The 27075-nt window shown below is 52.0% G+C and overlaps 1 protein-coding gene across 2 annotated transcripts; it reads left to right on the plus strand.

The window, feature by feature from the left end:
* Positions 1-4790: 4790 nt before the first annotated feature.
* Positions 4791-26237, plus strand: CHRM1 (cholinergic receptor muscarinic 1). Of its 2 annotated transcripts, XM_053562245.1 has the most exons (5): positions 4791-4828; positions 13353-13463; positions 13895-13986; positions 22560-22663; positions 23453-26237. In XM_053562245.1, exon 5 carries the CDS (start codon positions 23529-23531, stop codon positions 24909-24911), a length of 1383 nt encoding a protein of 460 aa, XP_053418220.1. In that variant the 5' UTR covers positions 4791-4828; positions 13353-13463; positions 13895-13986; positions 22560-22663; positions 23453-23528; the 3' UTR covers positions 24912-26237. The 2 variants fall into 2 exon arrangements, with proteins under 2 accessions (XP_053418220.1, XP_053418219.1); XM_053562244.1 differs by lacking the exons at positions 4791-4828; positions 22560-22663 and having other exon boundaries at positions 13326-13463.
* Positions 26238-27075: the final 838 nt, after the last annotated feature.

The following is a 27075-nucleotide window of genomic DNA, read 5'->3' on the forward strand; positions in this document are numbered from 1 at the left end:
AAGAGGATTGCTGTGAGCTATGAGGCAAGAGGGTTGCTGTGAGCTATGAGGATTGCTGTGAGGGTGAGGCAAGAGGGTTGCTGTGAGCTATGATGCCACAGCACTCTTCCTAGGGTAAAGAGCGAGACTCTCTCTTTAAAAAAAAAAAAAGTAGGGTGGCGCCTGTGGCTCAGTCGGTAGGGCGCCAGCCCCATATGCCGAGCGTGGTGGGTTCGAGCCCGGCCCCGGCCAAACTGCAACCAAAAAAATAGCCAGGCGTTGTTGCGGGCGCCTGTAGTCCCAGCTACTCGGGAGGCTGAGACAAGAGAATCGCCTAAGCCCAGGAGTTGGAGGTTGCTGTGAGCTGTGTGAGGCCACGGCACTCTACCGAGGGCCATAAAGTGAGACTCTGTTTCTACAAAAAAAAAAAAAAAGTAAGACAGCACCTGTGGCTCAGTGGGTAGGGCGCTGGCCCCATATACCAAGGGTGGTGGGTTCAAACCCAGCCCCAGCCAAACTGCAACAAAAAAATAGGCGGGCATCGTGGCAGGCGCCTGTAGTCCCAGCTACTCAGGAGGCTAAGGCAAGAGAATCGCCTAAACCCAGGAGTTGGAGGTTGCTGTGAGCTGTGACACTACGGCACTCTACCGAGGGTGATAAAGTGAGACTCTGTCTCAAAAAAAAAAAAAATGGTCTGTGAAGCTAATGAATGATGCCCCATGATCATATCAATGTACACAGCTATGATTTAATAAAAAAAAAAAAAAAGAAAAGAAAAGAAAAATCTAAGGTGAAACAGAAAAAAAAAAAAAAAACCAGAAAAGAAATGGAGCTTATCAGTAGAGGGATGAAGCCTGTAAATAGCCACTGCACTCCAACCTGAGCACTATAGCAAGACGCCATCTCTAAAAAAGAAGTACGTACAACTTCCCATATTGTTCTCCTCTGACCCACACACAGTGGCCACTCCACGTTAGCCAACCCTTGGCTCAAACTGTCCTTCAGTGTAGAAAAATCCAATGAAATCTACGAAAATGCCACTACAATTAAAATGTGAGTTTGGGAAGCTTATGGGTTTTAAGACCACTATGTGTATGAAAAAAGAATTATATTTCTATCTACTAGCAATAAATGATCAGAAATTGAAATTGTTTTAAATACCTTTTACAATAGCATCAAAAGTATCAAATATATGGAGACAGTAAAAAAAGATCATTGGCTGCCAGAGTTTCAGAATGAGAGAAGGGAAATAAACAGGCAGAGAACAGGAGATTTTTAGGCCAGTAAAACTATTCCATACCACACCATGAGAGTGGACATATGTCATTATACATGTCAAATCTACAAGGCAAGTAGTCATATTAACCTCAGGATGAGGAAGGTTAAGAGATAGGGCTAAGAAATAGCAGGGCTGGCTGGGTGCCTGTAGCTCAACGGTTAGAGTGCCGACCCCGTGCACTGGGGCAGGAGGGTTCAAACCCAGCCCAGGACTGCTACACAAACAAATAACAAAAAAAAGAAATAGCAGGGCCTACACTTGAACCTGGATGGTTTGCATGACAGAATTCACAATGCACACACATGCACATACAGACACACACATACTTCCCACCCTCCTCACCATTTTTCTCAGCTCCCCTGAAGTCTTTCTTTTGGTTACAGTGAAAAACTTTACACCTCTTGCTTCTCCCCTCTTCAGCCTTTCCTGGATGAGGACTAAAATGAAGGCCACCAATAGGGAGGCTTTCTTGAAAGGTCTTCCCCTTCCTGAGGCAGGTGCAAACATCTGGAAACAGGGAGGAAGGAGAAAGGGGAGGAGAAGAATGCTGAAGCAGGAGCCATGTTCTCTCCCCACCCAGGCCAGGCCCTGGCTGTGCAGCAGTTTGCCACCTCACACCTGGGCTCTCATCCAGGAGTTCAGCCCCCAACCCCTAGCTAACCTCAGCTCTCCTGCTGCACCTCTAGGCTCTTCTGTAATCTGCCTCCAGAGTGCCCTGGGCTGGCAGCGTTGAGGCCTCAGAAGGCAAAATATAGCCAAGAGAGTCATTGAGCTCTCATCTCCTTCATTCTCCATCCAGAGACCCTTCCTTTCCCCCACTCTCACCCAACAGCTCCGTGTCCTTCCTGGGCTGGCAGGAACCAGAACAGAAAGCAGGGGGAAGGCCATGTGGGAAGGGGATGGCTGGCCTGCCCTGTGAGGGAGGACGGCAGTGATCTGCTGTCCAGAGCAGAACCCAGGATTCCTGGTCCCTGCACAGTTCCAGTCCTCAGTTCAGGAAGGGCCTGGAGCAGAGGCCACAGTGAGCTCTGGCAGGGACTGCAGAGATGCAGGAGGGTGGCATGGCATGCAAGCTGTGGCTGCCCAGCCAGAAAAGTTAACGTTCACCCATGCCCATCTGCCCATCCAAGGCCTGCTCCAGGCTAGTGGGACCCTACCCTGGGCCAGGGACCCCCATGCCCCAGTGACGGGAGGAAGAGGACTGTTACACCCACACCTGCCTCTGCAGGGGCAGGGGGAAAACATGCCAACACACACCCAACAAGCAGGTAGTGGACAGGTAGATACTCAGGTCTTAGATTCTGGACCCGCCCTTCTTCCCTGCCCTGATTCTGCCCCTTAGCCTTGTTCCCACCCTGTTCTGGTCCTGCCCCCAGCTTCTACCAGCCTAACCTTCTGTGTGGCTCCAATCCTCCCACCTCTGGGCCTTGGAGTGCTGCTTCATGACACTGTCTGGCCAGGGTGGATCTCAAGGCCCCATTCACCCGGTCACCACAGCTGGGAACGTAGAGACTACCTGCACGCCCTTCTCCCTCAGCCTTTCACCTGCTGTACCTTCCCCTCTCTGCTCAGGTGGCTAGTTCAGGATGATCTTCACCTTGGGCCAGGTAAGTGCCCCTTCACCCATGGGGCCCCTACGCAGTCTTCACCCGTCTCCCAACCAAGCCCTCAGCACCAGCAAGTGCAGGGTTTCTATCCACTGTCTCACTAGTCCTTCCAGTTCCTCGTGGGCAAGACTCACTATTGCCATTTTACAGGCCAGGAACATCTTGTCCAGTCCGCTGCCTCTGTTGGGCCAGACATTTGCATTTCTCCCTGGGCCATTGTGTGGTGTCCCTGTCTCACCCATCCAATAGCAATCCCAGAAGGATGTTGAGTCGCTGGCCTGCAGTGAGCTCACTGGAGTGAGCGAGACACCTCACTTGGTAATCCCAACCCTGCCTGATCCTGCCTGTAATTAAAAGTGTGATATTTTGTTCATCGTGGATTTTTTGCTTTTGCTTTCATTTTTTAAAATACTACATTTAAGGGCAGCACCTGTGGCTCAGTGGGTAGGACGCCGGCCCCATATACCAAGGGTGGCGGGTTCAAACACAGCTCTGGTCGAACTGCAACAAAAAAATAGCCAGGCGTTGTGGCAGGTGCCTGTAGTCCCAGCTGCTCGGGAGGCTGAGGCAAGAGAATCGCTTAAGCCCAGGAGTTGGAGGTTGCTGTGAGCTGTGTGAGGCCACGGCACTCTACAGAGGGCCATAAAGTGAGACTGTCTCTACTATATATATATACATATATACATAGTACATTTAAATGTTAGTTATCATGATTTTTTTTTTGAGACAGAACCTCACTATGTCCCCTTTGGTAGAATGCCATGGCATCCACAGCTCACAGCAACCTCAAACTCTTGAACTTAAGCAATTCTCTTACCTCAGCCTCCCAAGTAGCTGGGACTACAGGTGCCCACCACAGTGGCCGACTATTCTTTGTTGTTGTTGTTGTATTTGTCATTGCTGTTTAGCAGACCTGGGCCAGGTTCGAACCCACCAGCCAGGGTGTATGCACTGACCTACAAGCGCCCAGCCAGTTATCATGATTATTGAAAAATTTTTTTTTTTTTGAGACAGAGTCTCACTTTGTAGCCCTCAGTAGAGTGCAGCGGCATCATAGCTCAGAGCAACCTTAAACTCTTAGGCTCAAGTGATTCTCTTGCCTCGGTCTCCCAAGTAGCTGGGACTACAGGCGGCCTGCCACAATACTCTCCTATTTTTAGAGACAGGATCTTGCTCTTGCTCTTGCTCAGGCTGGTCTCGAACCCATGAGCTCAGGCAACCCACCTGCCTCAGCCTCCCAGAGTGCTAGGATACAGGCATGAGCCACCACCTCCAGCCTTATGATTATTGAATTTTTTTTTTTTTTTTTGCAGCTTTTTTTGTTTGTTTGTTTTTGGTCAGGGCTGGGATTGAACCCACCACCTCCGGCATATGGGGCCGGCGCCCTACTCTGTTGAGCCATGGGCACCGCCATGATTATTGAATTTTTGGCACCCTGTTAGATGTTGTACCTCCCCTCATCCCAGTCCCCACCCTGCCCAGCACACACACTTTCCTTAGCTTCCCACTGCTCAAGGAACATTCAGGAACTTTCATGATCTGGCCCCTGCCAGGATCTCTGGGCTCCTCTCCATGTGCCCTTCGTATGATCCCTCATATAATCTTTATCTTGTAAAAACCTGACAGTTTGTTTACTATTACCTGAGCTAAGGTAACAGTAGAGCAAAGTCCTTGAGGCAAGAAAGTGCTTGGCATATTCTAGGAAAGGTAAGGCCAGTGTGGCTGGAGCAGAGTAGTCAGGAGGCAGCGGTGGCAAAAGAGGCCAAGAAGGAAGCAGAGGTTACTCACCTGAGGCCTTGCTGCAGGGCATCTAAGGACTCCAGGTTTACTCTGAAAAAGATGGGAAGTCATGAGAGCATTCTGAATGGAGGAGAGACACAATTTGACTTATATATCAAAGGAGCTTCTGAACGTTGCGTTGAGAACAGACTGGAGATGGGGCCTGTGTAGAAGAAGCAGGGAGGTAAGTGTGGAGGCCATAGTGCAGGTAAGAGACAACATTGGCAAGATCACAGTGGTTGCACACAAGATATATTTAAGGAAAAGACAATGGGATTTTCTAGTGAATTAGATTTGGCATATAAGAGAAAGAACGGAGTCAAGGGTGACTCCAAGATTTTAGGCCTGAGCTACTAAAAGGACAGGGTTACCATCCACTAAGATGGGCAAAGCTGCAAATAGAGCAAGTTTGGGGTTTAGGATGAATCATATCTGAGACAATTCTAGACATCCAAGTGGAGCTGGCAGGCAGCAATAACGACAGTGATAATAACAATCACAGCTCCAACCAGAGTGCTCCCTCTAAGCCAGGCGCTCTTCCAACACTTTACATGTCTGAACTCCTGTAATCCTCATAACGGCCCTATGATGTACAGCTATTCTTATTCCCATTTTACAGATGAGGAAATATTGGGCATGTGAGTCTAGTGTTGAGATGAGAGCCTGGGCTGAAGATATAAGTTTGGGAGACATCAGATTGTACATAGCAAAAGCTCACTTGGGGAGTAGATATGACAGTCCAAAGATTGGGCTCAGACACTCCAAAGATCAGAGCGGAAAGATGAAGAACAATATCCAGGCAGGTAGGAGACGCAAGAGGGGGTGTCCCCAGAGGCAAAGCACAGCAAGTATTTCGAGGAGGATGTGATGAAGAGAAAGGAGTTTGGAAACTGCAAACTGAGATCACAATACAAGGAGACAGTTTGGGTTGGGCATTGGCCACTGAATTGTGACATAGCTTTTAGCAAGTCACAGGACCTCTGCTTCTTCATCTGTAAAAAAAAAAAAAAAAAAAAAATGGTTCTTTAGAGATTCCCCAGCTCAGACACCCTATAGCTGACTGCGTCCCCAGACCATCCCAGGACCACCTGCTGGGTCAGTCTTACCACTCCCGCATCTCTCTCCTGTCTGCTTTTACCCCTGCCCTTGGGTAAATACCCAGCCAACCAATTCTATCACTAGAATGTTCCTGTTCATAATCTGTCATTTTGTCTCCAAGGGGTTCCCTCACCTTGAACCAGGTTGAGTCGGGGATGGGGGTAACATTACTGTAAATATTTGTCCTCATCTCCTGGGGTTCACCCCTCATTCTGCCAATATTCTCAATTGCTCTCCTCTGGCCCAGGCCCCTGGCTCAGGCCCAAAACCCAAGTAGGTTGCAGCTGCAGCTGGAGAGAGGAAAGAGGCTGTCTATTAACCCTCTAGAACCCAAATCTCAGAAACTTGAAGAGGAAGGCTGGGAGGCAGGGATGGTTAGTGGGACTAGGAATTGGAGCAGTAGATTAAGGTGCAGGACTCTGGAGCTGGGGATGGAGACTTCAGGTGAGGGCTGGAGTTGGGGGCTTAAGGCTGAGCCTTAGAAACTTGGCCCTGGGATTGGGGAGCAGGAAACCAAGTACTGGGGCTGATGGAGGCCATGACATTGACCCCTGCCAAGAGCCCAGACAGTGGGCCCCCAGGTCCTCTGGGAACTTGACAGGATCAGAGAAGGGGCAGATGGACTGAAGTCGAGCCCTCTAGAAAAGTCATAGGAAGCCAGGAAAAAAGGGCACCCTGAGAAGAGGAGAGGACAGGCTTTATGGGTAGGCAGCATCGAGGGAAGTTTGGAGCCAGGAAAAGTCCTTGAAGGTGGCAGGAGATGCCTAAAACTATCACATGTCAGAGCTGAAGGCTTTCTAGATAAGCTAGTCCAGAGTGACCAGAGTATGTTTCTCAGAAGCCAGTTCTATGAAATGCTCCCCCATAAAAAGATCATGTGGTACAATTAATAGATGAGTCAAAGCCCAGGTGTCTCATCTTCAAAGCAGAGCTGGGAGATCCCCTCAGGGCTACCTAATCCATCTTTACTGCCATCTCTACTCCAGGTATAGAGAGGTAGACTGAGACTGCAGGAGAGGCCATGACTCCTTCTCTTCCACAAGGGTCTAGATCAGTGTTTTTTCAACCTTTTTTTATATCATGGCACACTTGAACCTATAGTTAAACTTCCGTGGCACACTTCAATTATGTTGATCAAAAAAAAGAATAAAAAAAAAAAGAAGCAGGTCTCCTACCATCCAAAAGTCAGACAGACCCAGCCTGGCTCCCTACCTCTCTCTTCACTGCTGCCATTTCCACTTGGGATATCACCTTTCAGCAAAAGACTTCGTTCTTTCCTTCCTTCCTTCCCTCCTTACTTGGACGAGCCCTGGGGGACCCTGCAATCCCCCTCCCACAAAGGTAGGAGAGTCAAGAAAGGCAGGGAAGTTTGCCCCTGGACGTCTACATGTTCCCCGTCCCTACTGGCTGGGCACCGCCCCTTCTCTCTCTCCTCAGGTGGGCACCAGCTTCTGGCAAACCCGGGTGAGCCCCAAGAAGCAGCTGCTCTAGCCAGCGGGCCCCTCCCCCTCCGCCTTCCCCAGCCTCCAGCCGGAGCTGGGGCCCTAACTCGATTGTGTGTGGTTAATCTCCGCCTATGCCTGCAGCGTATGCCTGTGCAAGTAAACAAGGCCGCCTTAGAGGTCCCCTCATCCTCATCAATCCCTGCCCTGGTCAGGCCTCCTTCAACATTGGGGCTGGCAGGAGGCACCAAGAGGGCGCTGGGAAGGGGGACTGTTGGACCAGGATCAGGTTGGACCCTAGCAAAGGGCTGATTGCCCGGCAGTCAGGAGTGGGGAGAGGACAGTGGAGGAGGTAACATCCACATTTGGGGACATTTGGGATAGAGGCGATAACAATAATTGGAAGTCACCTGGCCCGGCCTCTGGCACCTATTAGCTTGTGACCTTGGAGAGGTTACTGAACCTCTCATTGCTTCAGTTCCCTCATCTATAAAGTGAGAATAATAATTCTACCTACTTCATCAAGTTGTTAGGAAAACTAGATAAGTTAAAATATGTATAACTCTGAGAAGAAGGCCAGCACATAGGTGGTACTATGCAAGTGTTGTTAAATCGTGGAACAGCAGAATGAAGGTCTGGGGAAGACACTGGGTTAGCAATTGCCCGGGATACACCTCCCTCTCTCTTACCAATGGCTGAGAGAGTTCTCAACTAGATAGGCTCCAAGCTGGGAACAAAATCTACAAAGGTGAAGGACTCAAGAGGGCAGACTAAGATGACCTGACCTCTCCTGGCCTCAGTTTTCTATCTGTAAAATGGGGCCCCTGGTTGCACCTATATCCTAGAGCAGCTGTGAAGATTAAATGAGAAAGCACGTGTGAAGATCGTATAAACGCGGCAGCCGGTACCAAGCCCCCACAGAGGGCAGCCAGCTCCCATTACCTTCTGAGTGTTCCACAGCACCCTACCCACCCTCGCCAACAAAAGGCCTGCATTGTAGGGCATGACGGAGATATAAATGCTAGTATTCCTCTCCTTGAGAAGGAAAAATGAGCGCTTGGCCTCAGCCTCCCTAACCGTAAGGCATCCAGCCCTCTCGCCCCACCCCTCCTGGGCACAGCCAGGTGAGCCGCCAGGGGGCGCGGCCGGAGGCGCGGACAACAGTGGGCACTGAGGCGAGGCGGAGACCAAGGTTCACCACGCAGCAGGCGGGGAGGGTAAGGGGCAACCCCTGCCCCACCGACGTACTTCTGCGCCTGCGCAGGGGCGGGGGTCTCTCGGAGAGATGAGTAGGAAAGGAAGGGAGCTGAGGTTGCCCTCTTTCCCACCGTTGGCCATTGGTGGGGACTCGAGGACTGGACGTCCACGGGACTCGGGGGGTGATAAGGAGAGTGCGAGCGAAGGAAGCAAACTTAGCTGAGCCGGAATCAGGAGACCCCCAAACCGACCCTGCTTCGGCCGAGTCGCCACCTTGCGCGTTCAGATTTCTCTGTGCTGAGTCAATGGATAGCCTTGGGGACCTGGACCTCAGGTTCTCCAAAATTCCAGACCGAATTTCCACAGGATTCTAGCAGTTTCATCTGGGACCTAAACTTGAGCCCAGTTGTGTATACCCTGTGCAGGAAAACTTGGGGACCCAACGTCCACTACACCAAGGTGTAGATACCTTTAATCAGGTTTTTTGAGTTGCATTGGGCCATAGGGATTTGAGCAGGAAGCACAAGCCTCCCTAGCGCGGGGGAAAGAATCTCCTTTGGGCCGCACATCCACTGTGCGTCCAACTCTAAGGTCGCCAGGTCTCAGAGGTCCTGTCCTCATAGGCAGGGACAAGAGGATGCGTAGGGACGCTCTATGGAAACGCATCTCCTTTCCTTCACTGGTTGCAACCAGGAGTCTGAAACTCCAGAATGCGTCATGTGGGTTCCCAGCACTCAACACCCAGGTGACCCAGGGGGCTGCGCTCCTTAACTCAGCCTAGTGGCCGTGGGGCTATAAGGACCAGGGAGTGACGGGAAAACACACCAGGCGCCAAGCTCTGCACCGCCCCAAGCCCATCTTTTCTTTTCATGTCAAAATCAAACTCAGATACATTTGTCAATGCGCAGTGCTGCTTCCACTGTCCCGGGGGGAGGAGGTCAGGGTGGGCGATCCCTCCTCTCCTCATCAGGCCTTGGAGGCGGAAACTGAGACTTCGGGGCTAGGGAGTGAGGTATCTTCCGGCCCTCCTCCTGCTCCCAGGCTCTCAGCACTTAGCGGGTCTGGGAGGTGAAGCACTCGAGACGTGGAGAGGGATTGTGTCTACGCGGCCTCGACTTCAAAACCAGACTCGGAAAACCCCATTTCCTGTCCAATGGGATGCCTTTGTTGTGGCTGCGTCTGCCCTCCGGCTGCGTGGGCTCCGGGGCCCCTTGCTGGTTGTGTGGTATATCAGTCTCGCCCTGAATTTTAGTTTCACCTTTGGAATCTGAGAATTTGCCTCTCTCCGAAGACTAACTAGAGGAAGTTAGAGAGGAGGGCCCGAGGCAATGGGAGTGGTGCAAGAAGCGGCGCCCTGAAGCCGACTGACCGGTGTCTGCATCTGGGCTGGGAATGGAGGTTGCCCCCAATAGCGTGTGAGACCACTGGTGCCGCTTCCCGAGGGCACTGAGGACAAACCAACTTGGCTTCCAAGGCCTGATGAGGCCAGGAGGGATCGCCCGCCCTGGCCTCCTCCCCCAGGACAGTGGAAGCAGCACTGGGCAGTGACAAATGTATCTGGGTTTGAGTTTTGACATGAATTCCAGCCGAGGGTGAGGATTTAAGCTGAGAGGGGCTGCTGTGCACATCATGAGCGTATTCCTAGAGCGCGCTTACTTCTTTCCCCCACCCGCCGGCGGGCCAGACCCAGGCCTTTAAAAAGTGCTGTCCAAGTTCCCTGTGGTCCCTGGAACTGCAGCGTGCACCCTCCCACCTGGTCCTCAGTCCCAGGGTGGCTCAAGGCACAGTGACCGCACCTCCCGGGAAGCCTCAAGGATGCGTGTGGCTTGTAAATCTACTCATCTGTAAAATGGGAATAATAATAGAACCTCCTCCATAGAGTTGTGAGAAGCAAATGAGTTAATGAATTTAGAGCGATAAGCAGCGCCTGGCATGAAGTAAGTGCTCAATGCCTTTTATAAATAACAACAACAAGGGCTTTCACCTTTTGCAGAGGCATGTGCCACGTTTTACCTACTCAGGACGAACGAACCAGCCAGACTATTCCGTCGGGGAGGTATTTCGACACACACACACACACACACACACACACACCATGTCATTGATGAAAAAGCTGAGATCCAGAAAGGATGAGACACTAACTTAACCAGGGCGGTTCAACCAGGAAAAGGCCAAGCTGGTTCCCACCCTGGGCAGCCTCTTTCCTTCTCCACAATGAGGGGGCTGAACTTGGGGCCCAGCCACGCAAGGGTGACCCTGCGTTCCCTCTGTGGCCTGGAGGAGTGAATTCTCAGCCAAGTGACCAGAAATAGCAAGTGGAAGAAACTGAGACCCTGGAGTCTTGTGCCAAATCGCCAAACCCCACCACCACCACCACCACACACACACCCAGCCAGGGATTGGAGGCTGGTGCAAGGGAACTGGAGGGGGCCAGGCCCTAGAGCTTGAGAGCTGCAGGGGGTCGCCCGGGGGCGGGGCTGGACCCCCACGTGCACCGCCTGCAGCCGCTTCAAGAAGCCCTTTGTCGCGAGCAGCAGCGTTCGTGCCGCACTCGGCGGGCTTAAAATAAAGACAATGTTCCCAGCCTCCCTGCGGCTAAATCCGGCGCGGGTGCGGGGGAGGTGAGCAAGCCGGGCGGGAGCGCTTCTCCCCGCTCTACCTCCCTTCCTCCTCTCCTGCCTCAGTTTCCCCATCTGGTTGGTGGGGCGTAGCCGAGTCTAGGAGAGGAAGCGAGGAGAGTGATACAGTTGGGTGGGCGTCATCCCCCTGCCTCCGCAGCTTCACCGACTTATTAAGGAAAAGGCGTGGGGTAAAGAGGGGCACTCAGGGGGAGGCAGGGGAAAGCTGGACACCCTCCCCTCCCGCCCACAAAATAAGTGTTTTTATTTCTAAAGGGACGTGTGCAGAGGCGGTGGGAGAAAAGAAAAAGGAGACCAAGGAGATTGGGGGGAGGGGGCACAGAGGGAGCCTGATTCAGACTCGGAAATGAATGTTGAGCGTGGAGGCCTAACACCCCCACACTCAGCCACGTGTATGCGCACAAGAATATGCAGCCCTGTACCCGGGACACAAGCGGCAGCCGCAAGCCCAGGACAGCCCAGCAGGGGGCAGCCGGAGTTCAAGCCCACGGGGGCGGGGACTGGTCAAGTTCTGGCCCAACCCTGAACGATGACCTGCAGTGGCAGGGGCCTTTTTGGAGGTTATTCCTCTCCAAACTGCTGTGTCTGCCCGGCTCCAGAAGGGAGGCATGTGGGTGCTTGCTTGCTTGAGCCCCAGATGGCTTTGAGAAGCAGAGATGCCCCCACATCTACCTGCCACGTGTGCCCACCACTGGCACCTGATGGCTGCTGACCAAGCCCCAGGGACTCCAGTTTCTGCTCCACTTGGCTCCATCCGCAACTGGGCTCCTGGGCAAGAAAGCCCCAGGTTACCCTCAGGCATCGCATTGGGAAGGGATGTTGGTGGGAAATGGGAAGGGGAAAGAAGAGCGCAGGTCCCAGCCCTTGCCCCAAACTCCAGAACCCTGGGCTTAGAGCTAGGGGACTGAGCCCAAACACTTGCCCACCATATGTTAATCACACCTCTGCTCTTCAGTTTTCTCACCCACATAATGGGGATAATTTCCATCCCATTCCTTCCCACCTCTCATCCCAGGGCTTCAACACTGCCCAGGGGAGCAGAGAACACACACAGCAGCCCCAGCAGCAGTCCATGCAGCCTCCTAACCCTTCCCCATGATAGCTCTCTGGGAGGTCTCTAGGATGAAGGCGGGGCAGGACCCAGGTCTCTATGGCAAAAGGCCCCCCAGGGGTTCTATCTCTGAGGAAACTCAACACAAATCCAAAGGGCCTGGGAGGAGGGGTTCTGGCCAAGCAATCCTTCGGAGGGAGGAGGGAAGGAAGCACTCATTGCCTCCTAGGTACACACCTGTGAGCCCTGAGTGGGAGTCAGGGGAGACAGAGTTTGACAAGCTGGGAGGAGAGCTGTCTGTCTGCTTGTCTGTCTGTCTTCCAAGTGGAAACTGCGGGTGGAGCAGGCAAGGAGATAAAGGCTGCTTCACTTGTCAGAATTAGCAAGTTTCACAGTTGGGCAACACTCAGACACGCATGGAATACAGACACACGCGTGCACATACATCCTGCCTCCAAACAGAGAGGGTCACACCTGCGCTGACACAGGCTGCATAGCTATATGAGTACACAGAGACACACGCATGTGGGGCACTCAGCCACACATGGAGCAGGCACCTGCCTCCCCACTGATCCTCAAAATCAGACACCCATATACCCTCACACAGACGGACGCTACAACACTCAGCCCAGCACACAGGCACGTCCGCTCGCCCCCGGTGGGTGTGCCAGCCCCCTGGGTCTGTTCCAAGTTGGAGCCTCTCACGTGAGGCCCAATGTGTCATTTCCAAACAGAAGGAATCTAGCTCCCTTGCAGCAGGGAGGAAGAGCAGGGTGTGTGGCTGGGTGGGTGGGCGCGTGGGCATGTGCAGGGGGAGGGCATGTGTGCGAGGGAAGCAGGCATGTGAGTACCGGGGCATGTGTGTTGGGGCATGGTGTGCTTGGGTTGGGGGCTCTAAGGTTGGGTGGGGGAAGGAGGCTGGGGAAACAGAGTGTGCCTGTGGGGGGGGGGGGTGTGCCGCCTGGTCTATGTGCAGTGGGTGTGAGTGTTTGTCTCCCTATATCCGCCTTCTCTCCCGTCCTGGACTTTTAGCCTTCCTGGGTTTACCTTCCTCATGTCCTGACCCTTCCCTTTAGGGGCTCAAATTGGGTGCCATGGTGGAGGAGGGGGGCACACTCCAGGACCTAGTCCAACCCCAGACACTGCTTGAGGCTTCCCTCTAGCTCCCCCTCCCTTCCTTTTCTCCCTTTCCTCCCTCCCTCTTTTTCTCCCTCCCCCCCCAGGCTGGCGTGCCAGGGGGTGGGACATGCCAATCACTGGCTGTGCCTCTCCCGCTGCCAGCACAGGGCGCAGCTCCCCCCGGGAGCCAGGTGTTTGGGTCCCTGGAGACGCTGCCGGCCCCCGGGGAGATAGTGGGACTGAGGACCCTGCAGACCCCTCTCCAGCCCCTTGGTGAGTACATTTGGAAGGGCTTGGGAGGAGCTGCACTGAGATGGGGGCAGAAACAGGGTCCTTGGTGGGATTGGACGGGGAGGTGGATTAGACAGAAATAGGGATGGACCCCAGAGAGAGGAGGAGGTCAGGGAGGGGTCTAGAGGGCAAAGGAGACTGTGTAGCATTGGACGTTGACTGCTCCAAACACCCTGTCTCCTGGCTTTGAATGGATACATTGGATGTTTTTCTGGGCTTCAGCTGGCAGAGAAGATGGAGACCCCCTCAGGAAAATTGACCTGGGGTCCGCCCAGAAGGGATTAGGCTGCGTTGTAGCAAATAGAGCCCCCAGCACTTAGGGAGCCAGGGGGCAGCCACCAGCATGCTGTGGGTGGTTGACCCCCCCTTTAATTGGGGCACTTGTCCCAGAACCTCCTCCTCTCCTTTCTCAGGGTACCCTGAATCCCACAACTCCCATCTACCTCAGCTTCCAGAAGATGGACTGAACCAGGCTACTGGCCAGTCAGACAAGCTGGATACCAAGGTGGGTGTCAGGGCCAGAACCCAGCAGGAGACCAGGCAAAGACCCCCAGGGCTCTTTGGGGACAAATGGGCACATGGATGGCCGCACCAGCCAGGAAATGTGGCCCTGACGTATGCAGGGGCTCAGAGGCTATCTTGGGCTACCACAGGGCAAGTCTTAGTCCTATGTCCAGGCAATGCATGGACACTAATGGGCATCTATACCAGGTACCCACCCCAGTGCCCTCAGGCTCCACAATGTGGGGATAGGCTGGGGGCCAGAAGCTCTGGTTCTTGCAGACTTGCCAGCTCCTGGGTAGGCAGCTGGGGCGGGGGCAGTCAGCTTTCATTAGGTCATTCAGACACGTGCAACTGAGGGATTGTCAGGGCCAATGAAGAGAGGTTCAGCGCTTCTCACAAAGCACACCTGCAGCTCCACCCAGGCTGACCCAGGCCCCCTATCCGACTGGCCGGAAGGAGTCAGGCAGTCTCTAACAGCCGGACAGTCTCCTGTCCTTGGGTAATCAGCTGCTCACTGAGCTGTCAGATGAGAGTTCTCTGCCCCCTGACCTCAGCCACTAGGCAAGCTGAGATCGCTGAGATATCCGCTGAGATATGAGAGAGGAGGAGATACTGAAATGGATTGCAGAAGATGGACTCTCCACTGGCAGCTGGCGGCTGGAAGTCTGAGAGCCGGATCCTGGTGCAACGGAGAGTCCACAATGTGAAGGGGCTGGGCAGAGGCCACGTAGGACTGAGAAAGGACCTTCCCATTGTACAGATGGAGGAAATGAGGCTGGGAAAGGAACATATTCATGGTCAGAGAAGGGATATTTAGGAGTCCGTTGGGGCTTAGACCCTTTCTCTCACCCTTACCAAATGTTGCAAGCTGCCGCCTCCATGAACAGGAAGGTAGGGTGGGGGAGCAGGGGTGCAGCAAGCTCTATGAGGCAGGAGCTTGGGCTCCCAGCGGGTGGGGCAGAGAGAGGTGGGTGAAAACGCTGGGTTTCTGCTCTGCTGTGGTACCATGGTGATGCCTACAAGGTGGGGGGGGGAGGGAGAGAGAAGAAAGGAAATGGGGAGGGGAGTACAGGAGCAGGGGGCATGCCAGAGAGGACGAGGGGCCCAGCACCTCTGATGACACATTGACAGTGCCAGAGTGAGGTCTAGGGCCCAGCCTGTTAACGCCAGGCTCTGGCATAGTCCAGCAAAAGTCAGGCAAATTTGGCAATGGTTCTAGGGCTGATGCTCGTCTGCTTCTGGCTGAGCAGTGCATTTATGTAGCATTTAACTGAAGGCTGCTGCCCTCCACAGGGCTAGTTGGCACTCCCAATGGTGACTGTTAAACCTGAAAATGTGATAAATCTTACTTGTTTACTCCTTCATGCCCAAGGCCAGGCATCAGGGGTGGAAGTTTTGTACACCTTTAATGGGTTAAGAGCTATCTCTAGAGAGAACTTCACCAGGGGCAAGAGAGCTGCCTTGGGCAGGCTGGCTTCTGGGTTAAGGCCCCAGCAGAAAGAACCTTTGGATAGATCTGACCAGAAGAAGCACCCTCCTCACTGCACATGTGAGGCCAAAGGTGCCCAGCCCCACAGGCCCCTCCGCATACCTCTTCTCCTTGATATTGTCTCCCTAACCAGGGTTATACTGGTTTCCAGACCTAGAATCACAAGATGGCTCCACTCCTCCCTCCTAAATTTCTGCCCCAGCATCCTTTGCCTTCTTTTCTACACTCCTTGGCCAACAATAAAGTTCAGGGAAGCCTAGTGTTCAGGAGCCCCTCTCCCCAGCTCTCATGCTGCCTCCCCCTGTGGCTCTTTTCCTCCCACCCCCCACCTTCACCAGCCAGATCCCCAGCCCCTAGGGACTGGTCTAGGGCCCTGGCAGTCAACAGTCTGGCCTGCTGCACCAGAGTCTCTGACCTCATCCCTTAACTCTTTGAGCCCAGGCTAACATTTTCATCCCCTGACAGTGACAGCCACCATCAACAGTGACAGGCACCATAGTATGTCCACACCTGTTCTATCATCTCACTTACCTTCCCTGCAGCTGAATGACGCAGGGTTTCCTTGATCCCTTTTACAGATGAGAGTGCTCTTAGCTATTTTCTCCCATGCTCTCACGCCAGGCAGGACCTCACTCAAGGAAGTAGGGGCCGGGCAGATGGGGGAATGTGGGGAGCTGGAAGAAGCAGAGGGGTCTGGGCCATGCTCAGGAGCCAGTCCTGACACCAGCAGACTTATCCTCCACATGAAGTCAAGTACACATTCATGTAATTATTCCACAGATGTTTACTGCACAACCACTATGTGCAGGCCCTGGGTGATGAATGAAGCAGACACAGCCCCTACCCTGCCTCTCATAGAGCTCCAGCTGGACCTCCCCATTCCCACAGGGCTGTCACCATATATCACCCGGCTAGACAACAGACACAGCCCAGATTCTGTAGGAAGGATCAATTCCTCACTATTGACTTATTGAAACAAGGGCTTGGCCAGGCTAGTTCAGGTGGGCAAGGAGGCTGACAAACCCTCTATCCCCTCAAGAGCAGTTGGTCTTGGAGGCAGACTGCCTGGTCCAAATCAAGGTTGCATCGCTGATGAGCTGCTATAAGGTCCTTGAAGTTTTTTGGGGTTTTGGTTGTTTTTTGTTTGTTTGTTTTGAGACAGAGTCTCACTATGTCACTACCTTAGTAGAGTGCCATCAAAGTCTCACTATGTCACTACTTTAGTAGAGTGGCATCAAAGCAACCTCAAACTCTTGGGCTTATAGCAGGTAAATTAGATCAGGTATACAATGTTTAGGGCCATGTCAGTATATAGTAAGCAGCCAGTAAATATCCGCTGCTGTGATAACATTAGTAGTATTTTGTTTTCATTAGTAGTGTTATTAAAGGCCCCCAACAGCCTTTGTCAGGAGGCCACAGTCCTGAGCAGAAAAACACCTCCCCACTTCTTTGCTACTTTCCTGTACCCCAGGAAACCCTCTGAGGATGGGTCCCAACTCATCCCCAACATTCTTAGCCCCTCTTAGCAAAGCACATACCCTCACTCACAAATACCCTAAGAGTTCACTGCCAGCCCACAGAAAGGTAACAAGGTCAGGATAATGACTTGCCTAAGGTCACACAGCAAAACAAGAGTTTGCAGCCAGGCAGAGACAGTGCCAAAGGCTGCCGTGGTGGGGAAGCTTCCTCCCACCTACTGCAAACCCCATTGATGAACTCTCCCAGCCTTTATGGATGTCTTTACAGAATGTGCTCTGCAAATTCAGCTTCAAAACCCCCTTCCAAGCCTCCTTTATAGAATTTCTGGAGCTACCGCTGAACCCTGGTACCCTAACTCTCAGTCCAGGTCTGGTCTCCCTAGGGGAATCTGCCACAATTACAGGAAACCAGGTTCTTCCACAACTATCACCTTGTGTGCCCCACAGTAGCCTTAAACAGGTAGACGATTGCCCTGAGTCAAGAATTAAGGATACTTGGACTAGGTCATGCAGCAGGGACAAGAGCACGGCTGCAGAAGCCTTCTCCTGAGCTCTTTTACTATCCAAGACAGTGTTTGGGGGAGGGAGCCCTGTTCTGATTGTGGAGAAAAGTCCTTCATTGACGAATCTGTTCTTCATCAGGCTCTTGACAGGGGAAGAAGGTCTAGCAGGTGGCAAGAATCCGCCTCCAATTGCCCAAAACCTCTGCCCCTCCCCACCCTTCCCCAGCCACCCCAGATGGGAGGCCTTAGCCATTACAGCACACAGGTGGGGCAGAAAGGAGTTGCCCAAGTGGAAAAAACATAGACTTGGCACCTGCGGGTCTGGGTCAAAATCCCAGCTCCACCTCTGTGGGACCATCAGAAAACAACTTAGACCCCCGAGCTTCAGTTATCTTCACCTATAAAATAAAAATAGAAACCCCCAGTGGATGTCCACTAGGCGTCCTATGATTAGGGAAAATAATATCATACATCAAGTGCCTGGCAAGCAGGAGGTACCGATTATGGTGGTTATCAGTAGGACTATTTAAGTGGGAGAACTGGAAGGGACTTCCATACATCAAGGCAAGGGACTGCCAGTTTCTTTACCTTCAAGGTCTCCCCACCTTGTGTTACTTCTCCCAGGTCCCCATTCTAAAGCATTTTTTTTAATTCCCCAAAGTTTTATAGCTAACCTTGTGATAGGCAGAGGTCACCAAGTTCCCATGCTGAGTTGATGTCATTCCAGTCCCAAGTGGAGCAACCTAAGTGAGTGCTCAGCCTTGCCCCAGGGTTTGATTCCTTTTTGTTCTACATCTTGAGATGTTGGTTTTGGGACTCGATAAAATCTCCCCAGATGGCAAGCTGGTCCAACTCCTCCACTACTAATGAGTAAACTGGAAACCAGAGAGGGGCTGTGGGAGTCTGGAGGGGAAGGGGCTTGCTGAGAAGGGGCTGGGCAGTGGAGGGGGCTATCATGGTGTATCTGTTTCAGTTCCAGGAACTGGGGGATAAGGGCAGTAAGTAAATGAAAATTGAGTGATTGCTGATGGTCACACAGCTAGGAAGGGACAGTTCCAAACTCAAGGCTGGGATCTACAATTTCAGGACTAGGGTGTGTTAAGTGAAGCACTCACCACAGAGCAAAATTTTTTTTTTTTTCATTTTTTTTTTTTTTTTTTTTGTAGAGACAGAGTCTCACTTTATGGCCCTCGGTAGAGTGCCGTGGCATCACACAGCTCACAGCAACCTCCAACTCCTGGGCCCAAGCGATTCTCTTGCCTCAGCCTCCCGAGTAGCTGGGACCACAGGCGCCCGCCACAACGCCCAGCCATTTTTTGGTTGCAGTTCGGCCGGGGCCGGGTCTGAACCCGCCACCCTCGGTATATGGGGCCGGCGCCCTACCGACTGAGCCACAGGCGCCGCCCCACAGAGCAAAATTTTAAAGAGGAGGGGACAGAAAGATTCACTAATCAAGATAATAATAATGTAATATAATATTTTAAAAAGTCTAATAGCAAATTACAGCCCACAAGCTGGTGATCTGTTTTTATAAAGTTTTATTGGAAACAGGGCCAGGATCAGAGTGAAACAAGTGAGAGAGGGCTGTGCAAATGCAGAGCTGGAGCCTGTTTTTGTTTAAAGATGCTGTTCATCATGGACTTTATGTATTAATTTCCATTTTTATAAATATTGCTTGAAAATATCTTCTCAAATACTGAGTTTAAGATACCCCTTAAGGTGGCGCCTGTGGCTCAAGGGGGTAGGGCACCGGTCCCATATGCCAGAGGTGGCGGGTTCAAACCCAGCCCCAGACAAAAACCACACAAACACACACACCCCCCAAAAAAAACCTTTAAAAAATAAAAAATAAATAATTTTTAAAAAGATACCCCTTAAATTTTGCACCTGAAACAAGTGCCTGACTCACTTCACCCTAGTCCTAGCTGCTGTGGAACAAGGAGCCAAGCTTTGATGTCTGCAGAAGCTGATGAGAGGTCCCTGCAGCTGGGTAGGGCACAGCCTCTCAAGCCAGCAACCTCCTCTTGTCCAAAGAGCCTTTGCAGGTCTTTGCCCAGGGTCCAGGGTTACAGAGTTGTTCCAGGATACTGGGGGAGGGGGGAGAAAGGGGTGATATGGGACACAGCACCCAGTCAAGGACCCAAGAGACCTTGGACTAAATGATCCCTTCTACCCCATTTTCTCTGGGCCTCAATTGCTCCCTTTGTGCAATGGGCATTAAATAGCAATGAGTTCATAAAATCGAAGTGACAAGAGTTGTATAGGGCAAATTCTCAAGGGTGGCATCTGCCAGGTGCCTCATTGGTACAGCAAAACTCAGTAATCAAGACAAATCATACTTTAAAGTAATATTCTTAAAAATTCAATTGGCAAACTATAGCCCTAAGGCTGACCTTCAGTTTTGTAAATGAAGTTTCATTGGAACAAACTGCTTGGGCTCAAATCCTGGTTACATGATCTTATGCAAATTCTCTTGCTTTTCTCAGCCTCAAATTCCTCAGCTATAAAATGGAGAAAACAGGTTCCAGTTAAGATTAAATGAGATTATGCAGATAAGCCCTTTAGCAATGACTCAGGGAGCACTAAATAACAGCAGTGACCGTTATTATTAGTTGCTATTATTGTCCTATCAGAGATTTTTAATACAAGAAGTAGACATTCCTACACAGGAAGGAGCCCTCTTTGCTACATACTGAGAGTTAATGAGAACCTAGTGCTGCAAATACCAGGCACTGTTCCCAGGATTAAGCTGATTTAGTACTCACAATGCCTGGAGGTGTTAGCCATGGTATTAGCTAATAGGTATCATCCCCATTTTTCAGTTGAAGAAACCATGATATATAGAAATTATGTCACCAGCAATAATCACACACTCTGACCAAGCATAGTGGCTCACACCTGTAATTCCAGCACTCTGGGAGGCTGAGGCAGGGGGGATTACTTGAACTCAGGAATTCAAAACTAGCCTGAGCAAAAGCAAGACCCTATCTCTACTAAAAATAGAAAAATTAGCCAGGCATTGTGGCAGGCTCTGTAGTCCCAGGTACCCAGAGGCTGAGGCAGGAAGATCTCTTGAACCCAGGAATTTGAGGTTGCTGTGAGCTAGGCTGAGGCCAATAGCACTCAAGCCCAGGTGACTCTGACTAAAAAAATAATAATAATTCTGTGCTCAAGTCTGTAATCCTAACACTCTGGGAAGCCGAGGAGGGTGGATTACTTGAGCTTAGGAAGTCAGACCAGCCTGAGCAAGAGCGAGACCCCTTCTCTACTAAAGAATAGCCAGGCATAGTGCTGGGCACTGTAGTCCCAGCTACTCATGAGGCTGAGACGCTCTATTCAGGGTGACATGGCTAGTCTCTGTCTCAAAAAAAAATTTTTTTTTAATTATCACAAAGCCGGGCGCAGTGGCTTACACCTGCTATCCCAGCACTTGGGAAACTGAGACGGGTGGACTGCCTGAGCTCACAAGTTCAAGACCAGCCTGAGCAAGAGCAAGACCCGCATCTCTTAAAAAATAGCTGGTCAGGGCGGTGCCTGTGGCTCAAGGAGTAGGACACTGGCCCCATATACCAGAGGTAACGGGTTCAAACCTGGCCCTGGCCAAAAACTGCAAAAAAAAAAAAAAGAAAAATAGCTGGTCATTGTGGTAGGTGCCTGTAGTCCCCACAACTTGGGAGGCTGAGGCAAAAGAATCACTTAAGCCCAAGAGTTTGAGGTTGCTATGAGCTGTGATGCCATGGCACTCTACCAAGGACAAAAAAGTAAGACTCTGTCTCAAAAGAAATTATCATACACTCAGTAAATGGTGTTGCCTGGATTCAGATCCAGACAGTCTGGCTCCAGAGTCCAGGTTCCTTAACTATGATGTTGCACATGGCCCCTCATGTGCAACCTGTCCCAGATACACTGACAGACACAGTCCTCGCTTGTTCTGTCCCACGCTGAACTTACCACACCGAGAGCTGCTCTGACACACGGACAGTTCAACCTCAGCCACACACCACCCAGGCCACCTATCATTGGGAGAGTACTTTAGTCTATTACAGGCTGGGTGCCCCAAGAATACCAGAGGTTGGTGGGCCCCTGGTAAACATCATTCCCTTGGAAATTTTCCAACAATACAGCCCCTGAAGACCACAACTGTGAGTTGGGGGGACCCTCAATCTCTTCAATGAACAGATGGATGCCTAAGGCCCAGAACAGAAAGTGACCCACCAAACTACAAGGCAAAGGCCACGGCTGAGCTGGCTGAGACCCTCACCCTTCATTGTGGCTTCACCTTGGCCGATAAAAGTTGCTAAGGGTCCTGGCCTCCCTTTCTCCTTTACCCAGCCTTAGTGCCTGGGCCAGACTCCAGATCCAAGAAAATTCTGGAGGATGTTCCCGTTCCTCTTGCTTCCCCCTACTCAGCTGGGGCCCAGGAACAGACTGCAAGAGGGAGGGAGGCTGCCCACATCCCATCTGGGGCCAGACCCCTCATTATGTGGTAGCTGGGGCCCTTGTCCCTGAGGCCTCCTTTTACCCCCAACCTTCTTACCACCAAGCGAGCAGCCGAGCCCAGCATAACTTTCCCTGCTGTCCTCATAAAGCAGGGTTTTTCAACCTTTTTTATCTCACAGCACACTTTAACCTATAGTTAAATTTTCACAACACACTTTTTTTTTTTTAAGTATATTTGAAAGTATATTTATTTATTTATTTATTTTTTTTTTATTTTGGCCAGGGCTAGGTTTGAACCCACCACCTCTGGCATATGGGCCCGGTGCCCTACTCCTTGAGCCACAGGCGCCACCCGCCACACTTTTAAGTTCATAAAAAAAAATCGAAAAATAGAATATACTTGCTGTGCTTTGAACTTCTTTCAAAAATAGTTTAATTAATGATCTTAAAAATTTTTCATGGCACACCTAAGATCCTCCTCTCACAGCACACCAGTTGAAAATCACTGTCATAGAGGGTCCAATTCAGCTGCAAACACCACCTTCTTTATGTATGTGTATATAAAGCCACATACACAGAAAAATGTACAGACTCAAATACACACATACACACAGTGCTCCTTCTCTCCTCTGGAGCCCTCCCCTTTCCTCCCATCTCTCATTAGATGGAAGACTCCAATGGGATTCTCAGACCCAGTGAGAGTGAGTACAACCCACGTCACCATGGCCAAGCTTTGCAGCTGCTCAGATCCACCGTTGCCTTACAGTGGTATGTAATGAGAGACCTTCACTCTAGAGATGTACCACAGTTAAATGAGATAACTCAATTAAGGGCTTAGCACTGTGTCTGGCATGTAGTAACTACTCAGTAAATGAGCACTTTAATAAAATTGAGTGAAATGCTTTGAAAATTAGGGAGAACTGTATACAAAGTGAGTCTCCTTTCAACTCCTACCACATAAGTTAAGCAAGACAGGAATTAGTAGTAATTTCTCAATAAGAAAAATTAAACTCAGTGTCTGAATGAGGAAGCTGGCATAAGGACTCAGATCCCTGAATTCCTTCTTGGGCACAGTGGCTCATTGCCTAGCACTCTGGGAGGCCAAGGCAGGTAGATTTCCTGAGCTCACAGGTTCAAGACCACCTAGCCAGAGTGAGACCTTGTCTCTAAAAAAATAGCTGGGTGGGTGCCTGTAGTCCCAGCTTCTTAGAAGGCAGAGAGGCAAGAGATTTGCTTAAGCCCAAGAGTTTGAGGTTGCTGTGAGCTATGACGCCATGACACTCTACCGAGTGCAACAAAGTGAGACTCTGTCTCAAAAAAATTAAATTAAATTAAAAATTAAAAAAATTAACATCCAAAGCCAGAATTCCAAAGCCACCCTGTGCTGCTGGCAAATCTTGTGGCTGAGAAAGCGCTTTATAAATGATCACGTGTGAGCACCAGAAAGTGAGGATAATGCTGTCTGGTCCAAAGCTGTGTGAGTGTCCTTAGCCCCTTTCCCTCAGGGCATCAGAGATCTCCAGTGGCCCCACCAAAGCCCATGTCCTTTCTTTTCAGGTGATGACCTTCCTCTGAGGAAGCCCTGTAGGGTGACTAGAGGAAGAGGCTGCCCACCCTGTCCCACCTGGCCACCATGAACACCTCAGCCCCACCTGCCGTCAGCCCCAACATCACCGTCCTGGCACCAGGAAAGGGTCCCTGGCAAGTGGCCTTCATTGGGATCACCACAGGACTCCTGTCCCTGGCCACAGTGACGGGCAACCTGCTGGTACTCATCTCCTTCAAGGTTAACACAGAGCTCAAGACAGTCAATAACTATTTCCTGTTAAGCCTGGCCTGTGCCGACCTCATCATTGGCACCTTCTCCATGAACCTGTACACCACCTACCTGCTCATGGGCCACTGGGCTTTGGGCACACTGGCTTGCGACCTCTGGCTGGCCCTGGACTATGTGGCCAGCAATGCCTCAGTCATGAATCTGCTGCTCATCAGCTTTGACCGCTACTTCTCCGTGACCCGGCCCCTGAGCTACCGCGCCAAGCGCACACCCCGCCGGGCAGCTCTGATGATTGGCCTGGCCTGGCTGGTTTCTTTCGTCCTCTGGGCCCCAGCCATCCTCTTCTGGCAGTACCTGGTAGGGGAACGGACGGTGCTGGCCGGGCAGTGCTACATCCAGTTCCTCTCCCAGCCCATCATCACCTTTGGCACAGCCATGGCCGCCTTCTACCTCCCCGTTACGGTCATGTGCACGCTCTACTGGCGCATCTACCGGGAGACGGAGAACCGGGCACGGGAGCTGGCAGCACTTCAGGGCTCTGAGACACCAGGAAAAGGGGGTGGCAGCAGCAGCAGCTCAGAAAGATCTCAGCCAGGGGCTGAGGGCTCACCAGACACTCCTCCAGGCCGCTGCTGTCGCTGTTGCCGGGCCCCAAGGCTGCTGCAGTCCTATAGCTGGAAAGAGGAAGAGGAAGAGGATGAAGGGTCCATGGAGTCCCTCACATCCTCAGAGGGTGAGGAGCCTGGCTCTGAAGTGGTGATTAAGATGCCTATGGTGGACCCCGAGGCACAGGCCCCCACCAAGCAGCCCCCCCGGAGCTCCCCGAATACAGTCAAGAGGCCAACCAGGAAAGGGCGTGATCGAGCGGGCAAGGGCCAGAAGCCCCGTGGGAAGGAGCAGCTGGCCAAACGGAAGACCTTCTCACTGGTCAAGGAGAAGAAGGCAGCTCGGACCCTGAGTGCCATCCTGCTGGCCTTCATCCTCACCTGGACACCATACAACATCATGGTGCTGGTGTCCACTTTCTGCAAGGACTGTGTCCCTGAAACCCTGTGGGAGCTGGGCTACTGGTTGTGTTACGTCAACAGCACCATCAACCCCATGTGCTACGCACTCTGCAACAAAGCCTTCCGGGACACCTTCCGCCTGCTGCTGCTCTGCCGCTGGGACAAGAGACGCTGGCGCAAGATTCCCAAGCGCCCAGGCTCCGTGCACCGCACCCCCTCCCGCCAATGCTGATGGCCCCTCTCCTGCACCCCTGCACCCAAGTCCCTGGGAAAGGCCGGCGGAAAGCGGGCAGAGGCTGCATCCTCAGCCCCAGGGCCCGGCTCAGGCCTCACCTGGCTTCCCAGGCCCCTAGGTCACCTTCCTGGACAGCCCAGAGGGACCCTGCCAACTTTCCAAACTTTGCTATTCCCAGCCAGGGAGTGAAACCCGGGGAACTGGTTTTTCTGTTCCCTACTGGGTGGGAATGGGCTCTTCACCAGGAAGAAGGCCCGGGAGGAGGATCCGGCCTTTGGGCTCCTTGTTTGCGTTTAGGCAGGAAGTCAGGAGCCAGCAGGGCGGGCCGGGAGAAAGAAGCTTCTTAACTTTACTCTTCTTTGGCTCAGCGGTGGCCCACATTGAGATGTGAGACAGCGCCCTCTGGGGGCCACAGCCCAGAACTGACACCAACACCTGAGAGAGAAAAGCTTGGCATCACGGGGAGCTGGGGATCCACTCCCTCCACAAGCGACCCCGCCAGCTGGGCCCCAGGCACACTCCCCAGGATTGTCCAGCCTCCTTACAAATGTCCCCAGAGCATCCCTATGTGGGTCACCCCAAGGCAAATGTCCAAGTATAAGCAGGGCTCCAAACCCTCATTTAGAAGTGGGGAGACTAAGGCCCAGAGGGAACCAGCTTAGCTAGTCACACATCAAGTCCCGAGGCAGCAGCAGAACACTGCTGCAGGGGTTCTGACTGTCCAACCATGTCATTTTCCTGGGTTCAGGGGGCAAGGGTGCTTGCTAGCCAGCCCCATACCCATACCCAAACCCACACCCCTTACCCCAGAAAAGCCTCAGTCCCTCCCTCCTGGCTCACACAGATCTGTTCTATGCAGACTTAGCCAGGCCTCCCGCATGCTGCCTGCCTCCACCCTGCCCCACACAGGCCTGGCCCAGCCAACACTTTCTCTCCATGCATGGCCTCCCAGCCACCCTGACCTCCAGGCCCAGCCTGGCCCCAGATGTTCTATCCTTCCATCCTCAGCAAGTGCTGAGTCTGTGAATAAAGCCACATAACCAGCGGGCACTAAGGGGCCTTCCTCCCTGTGTTGGCTCAAGGCCCTGATCTCAGGCCAAGGCAGGATGGCGCAGGGAGGGCCCATCTACTGTAAAATGCGGGCCACAGCCCAGAAGGTAGTTCCAGGATGGGCAGCTCAGAGTGGCTGGATCTACCAAAGCCTGTGGGCTCCAGCATCATGGGGTCCCTGGCTCAGGTGAGTAGGGCTATAAGAGGCAGACCTGGGCTTTAGAAATGGATCAATAAGGGAAAATAAACTGCCCTTGTCCACATCCCTGCATATTCTCTGTTGGCCCTGCCATACCTAGGGAGAAGAGAACTGCTCCAAACCCTCATTTAGAAGTGGGGAGACTGAAGGCCCAGAAGCCTAGAAGGATTGTTCAGGGTTAGCCCACAGGGCAATACCTAGGCTTCCAAGCCTCCGGACCAGGACTGTGGAAATGCAAGGCTTGGGGTATTTAAACAAAAATGCTCCATCAAGGTAACCCTTAGGCCAGGTTATAAGATACTTTATTGGTGAGGATTCCCCAAAGCCTAAAACAATGGAATCCTAGAGAGATTAATTCCATAGTCTAGAGCAGTGGTTCTCAAAGTGTGGATGTTGCTAAGGGTCCCTAAGATCACCTTTAGGTTCAGTGATTTGCTGGAAGGATACAACTCAGCATAGCTGTTATACTTACAGTTACAGTTTATTCTAGCGAAGGAGTACAGATTAAAACAGCAACAGAAAGCAATGGTACAAAGGGCAGAGTCCAGGAGAAACCAGATGCAAGCTTCTGATTGTCATCTCCCAGTGGTCTGCAAGCAGTGCTGAATTCCCCATAAGTTGTGTGACAACACACATGAAATACTGCTGACCAAAAAAGCTCACCAGAGCCTTGGTGTCCAGTGTTTTGTTTTTGTTTGTTTGTTTTTTGCAGTTTTTGGCTGAGGCTGGGCTTGAACCCACCACCTCCAGCATATGGGCCCGGTGCCCTACTCCTTTGAGCCACAGGCGCCGCCCTCCAGTGTGTTTACTAAAAGTTGGTCATGGAGGCATGGCTAACCATCCACCTGGCTGATCTTGGTTACTCAATCTCCAGCCCTTTTTGAGGTTAAACTGGAGCAAAAGCACTCTCAC

This window comes from Nycticebus coucang, chromosome 14 (assembly GCF_027406575.1).
Source record: "Nycticebus coucang isolate mNycCou1 chromosome 14, mNycCou1.pri, whole genome shotgun sequence".
In the NCBI taxonomy this organism is placed as follows: domain Eukaryota; kingdom Metazoa; phylum Chordata; class Mammalia; order Primates; family Lorisidae; genus Nycticebus; species Nycticebus coucang.

Bases quoted from the DNA above. Each gene is read 5' to 3' on its own strand.
- CHRM1 (XM_053562245.1), top strand. From the start codon at position 23,529: ATGAACACCTCAGCCCCACCTGCCGTCAGCCCCAACATCACCGTCCTG.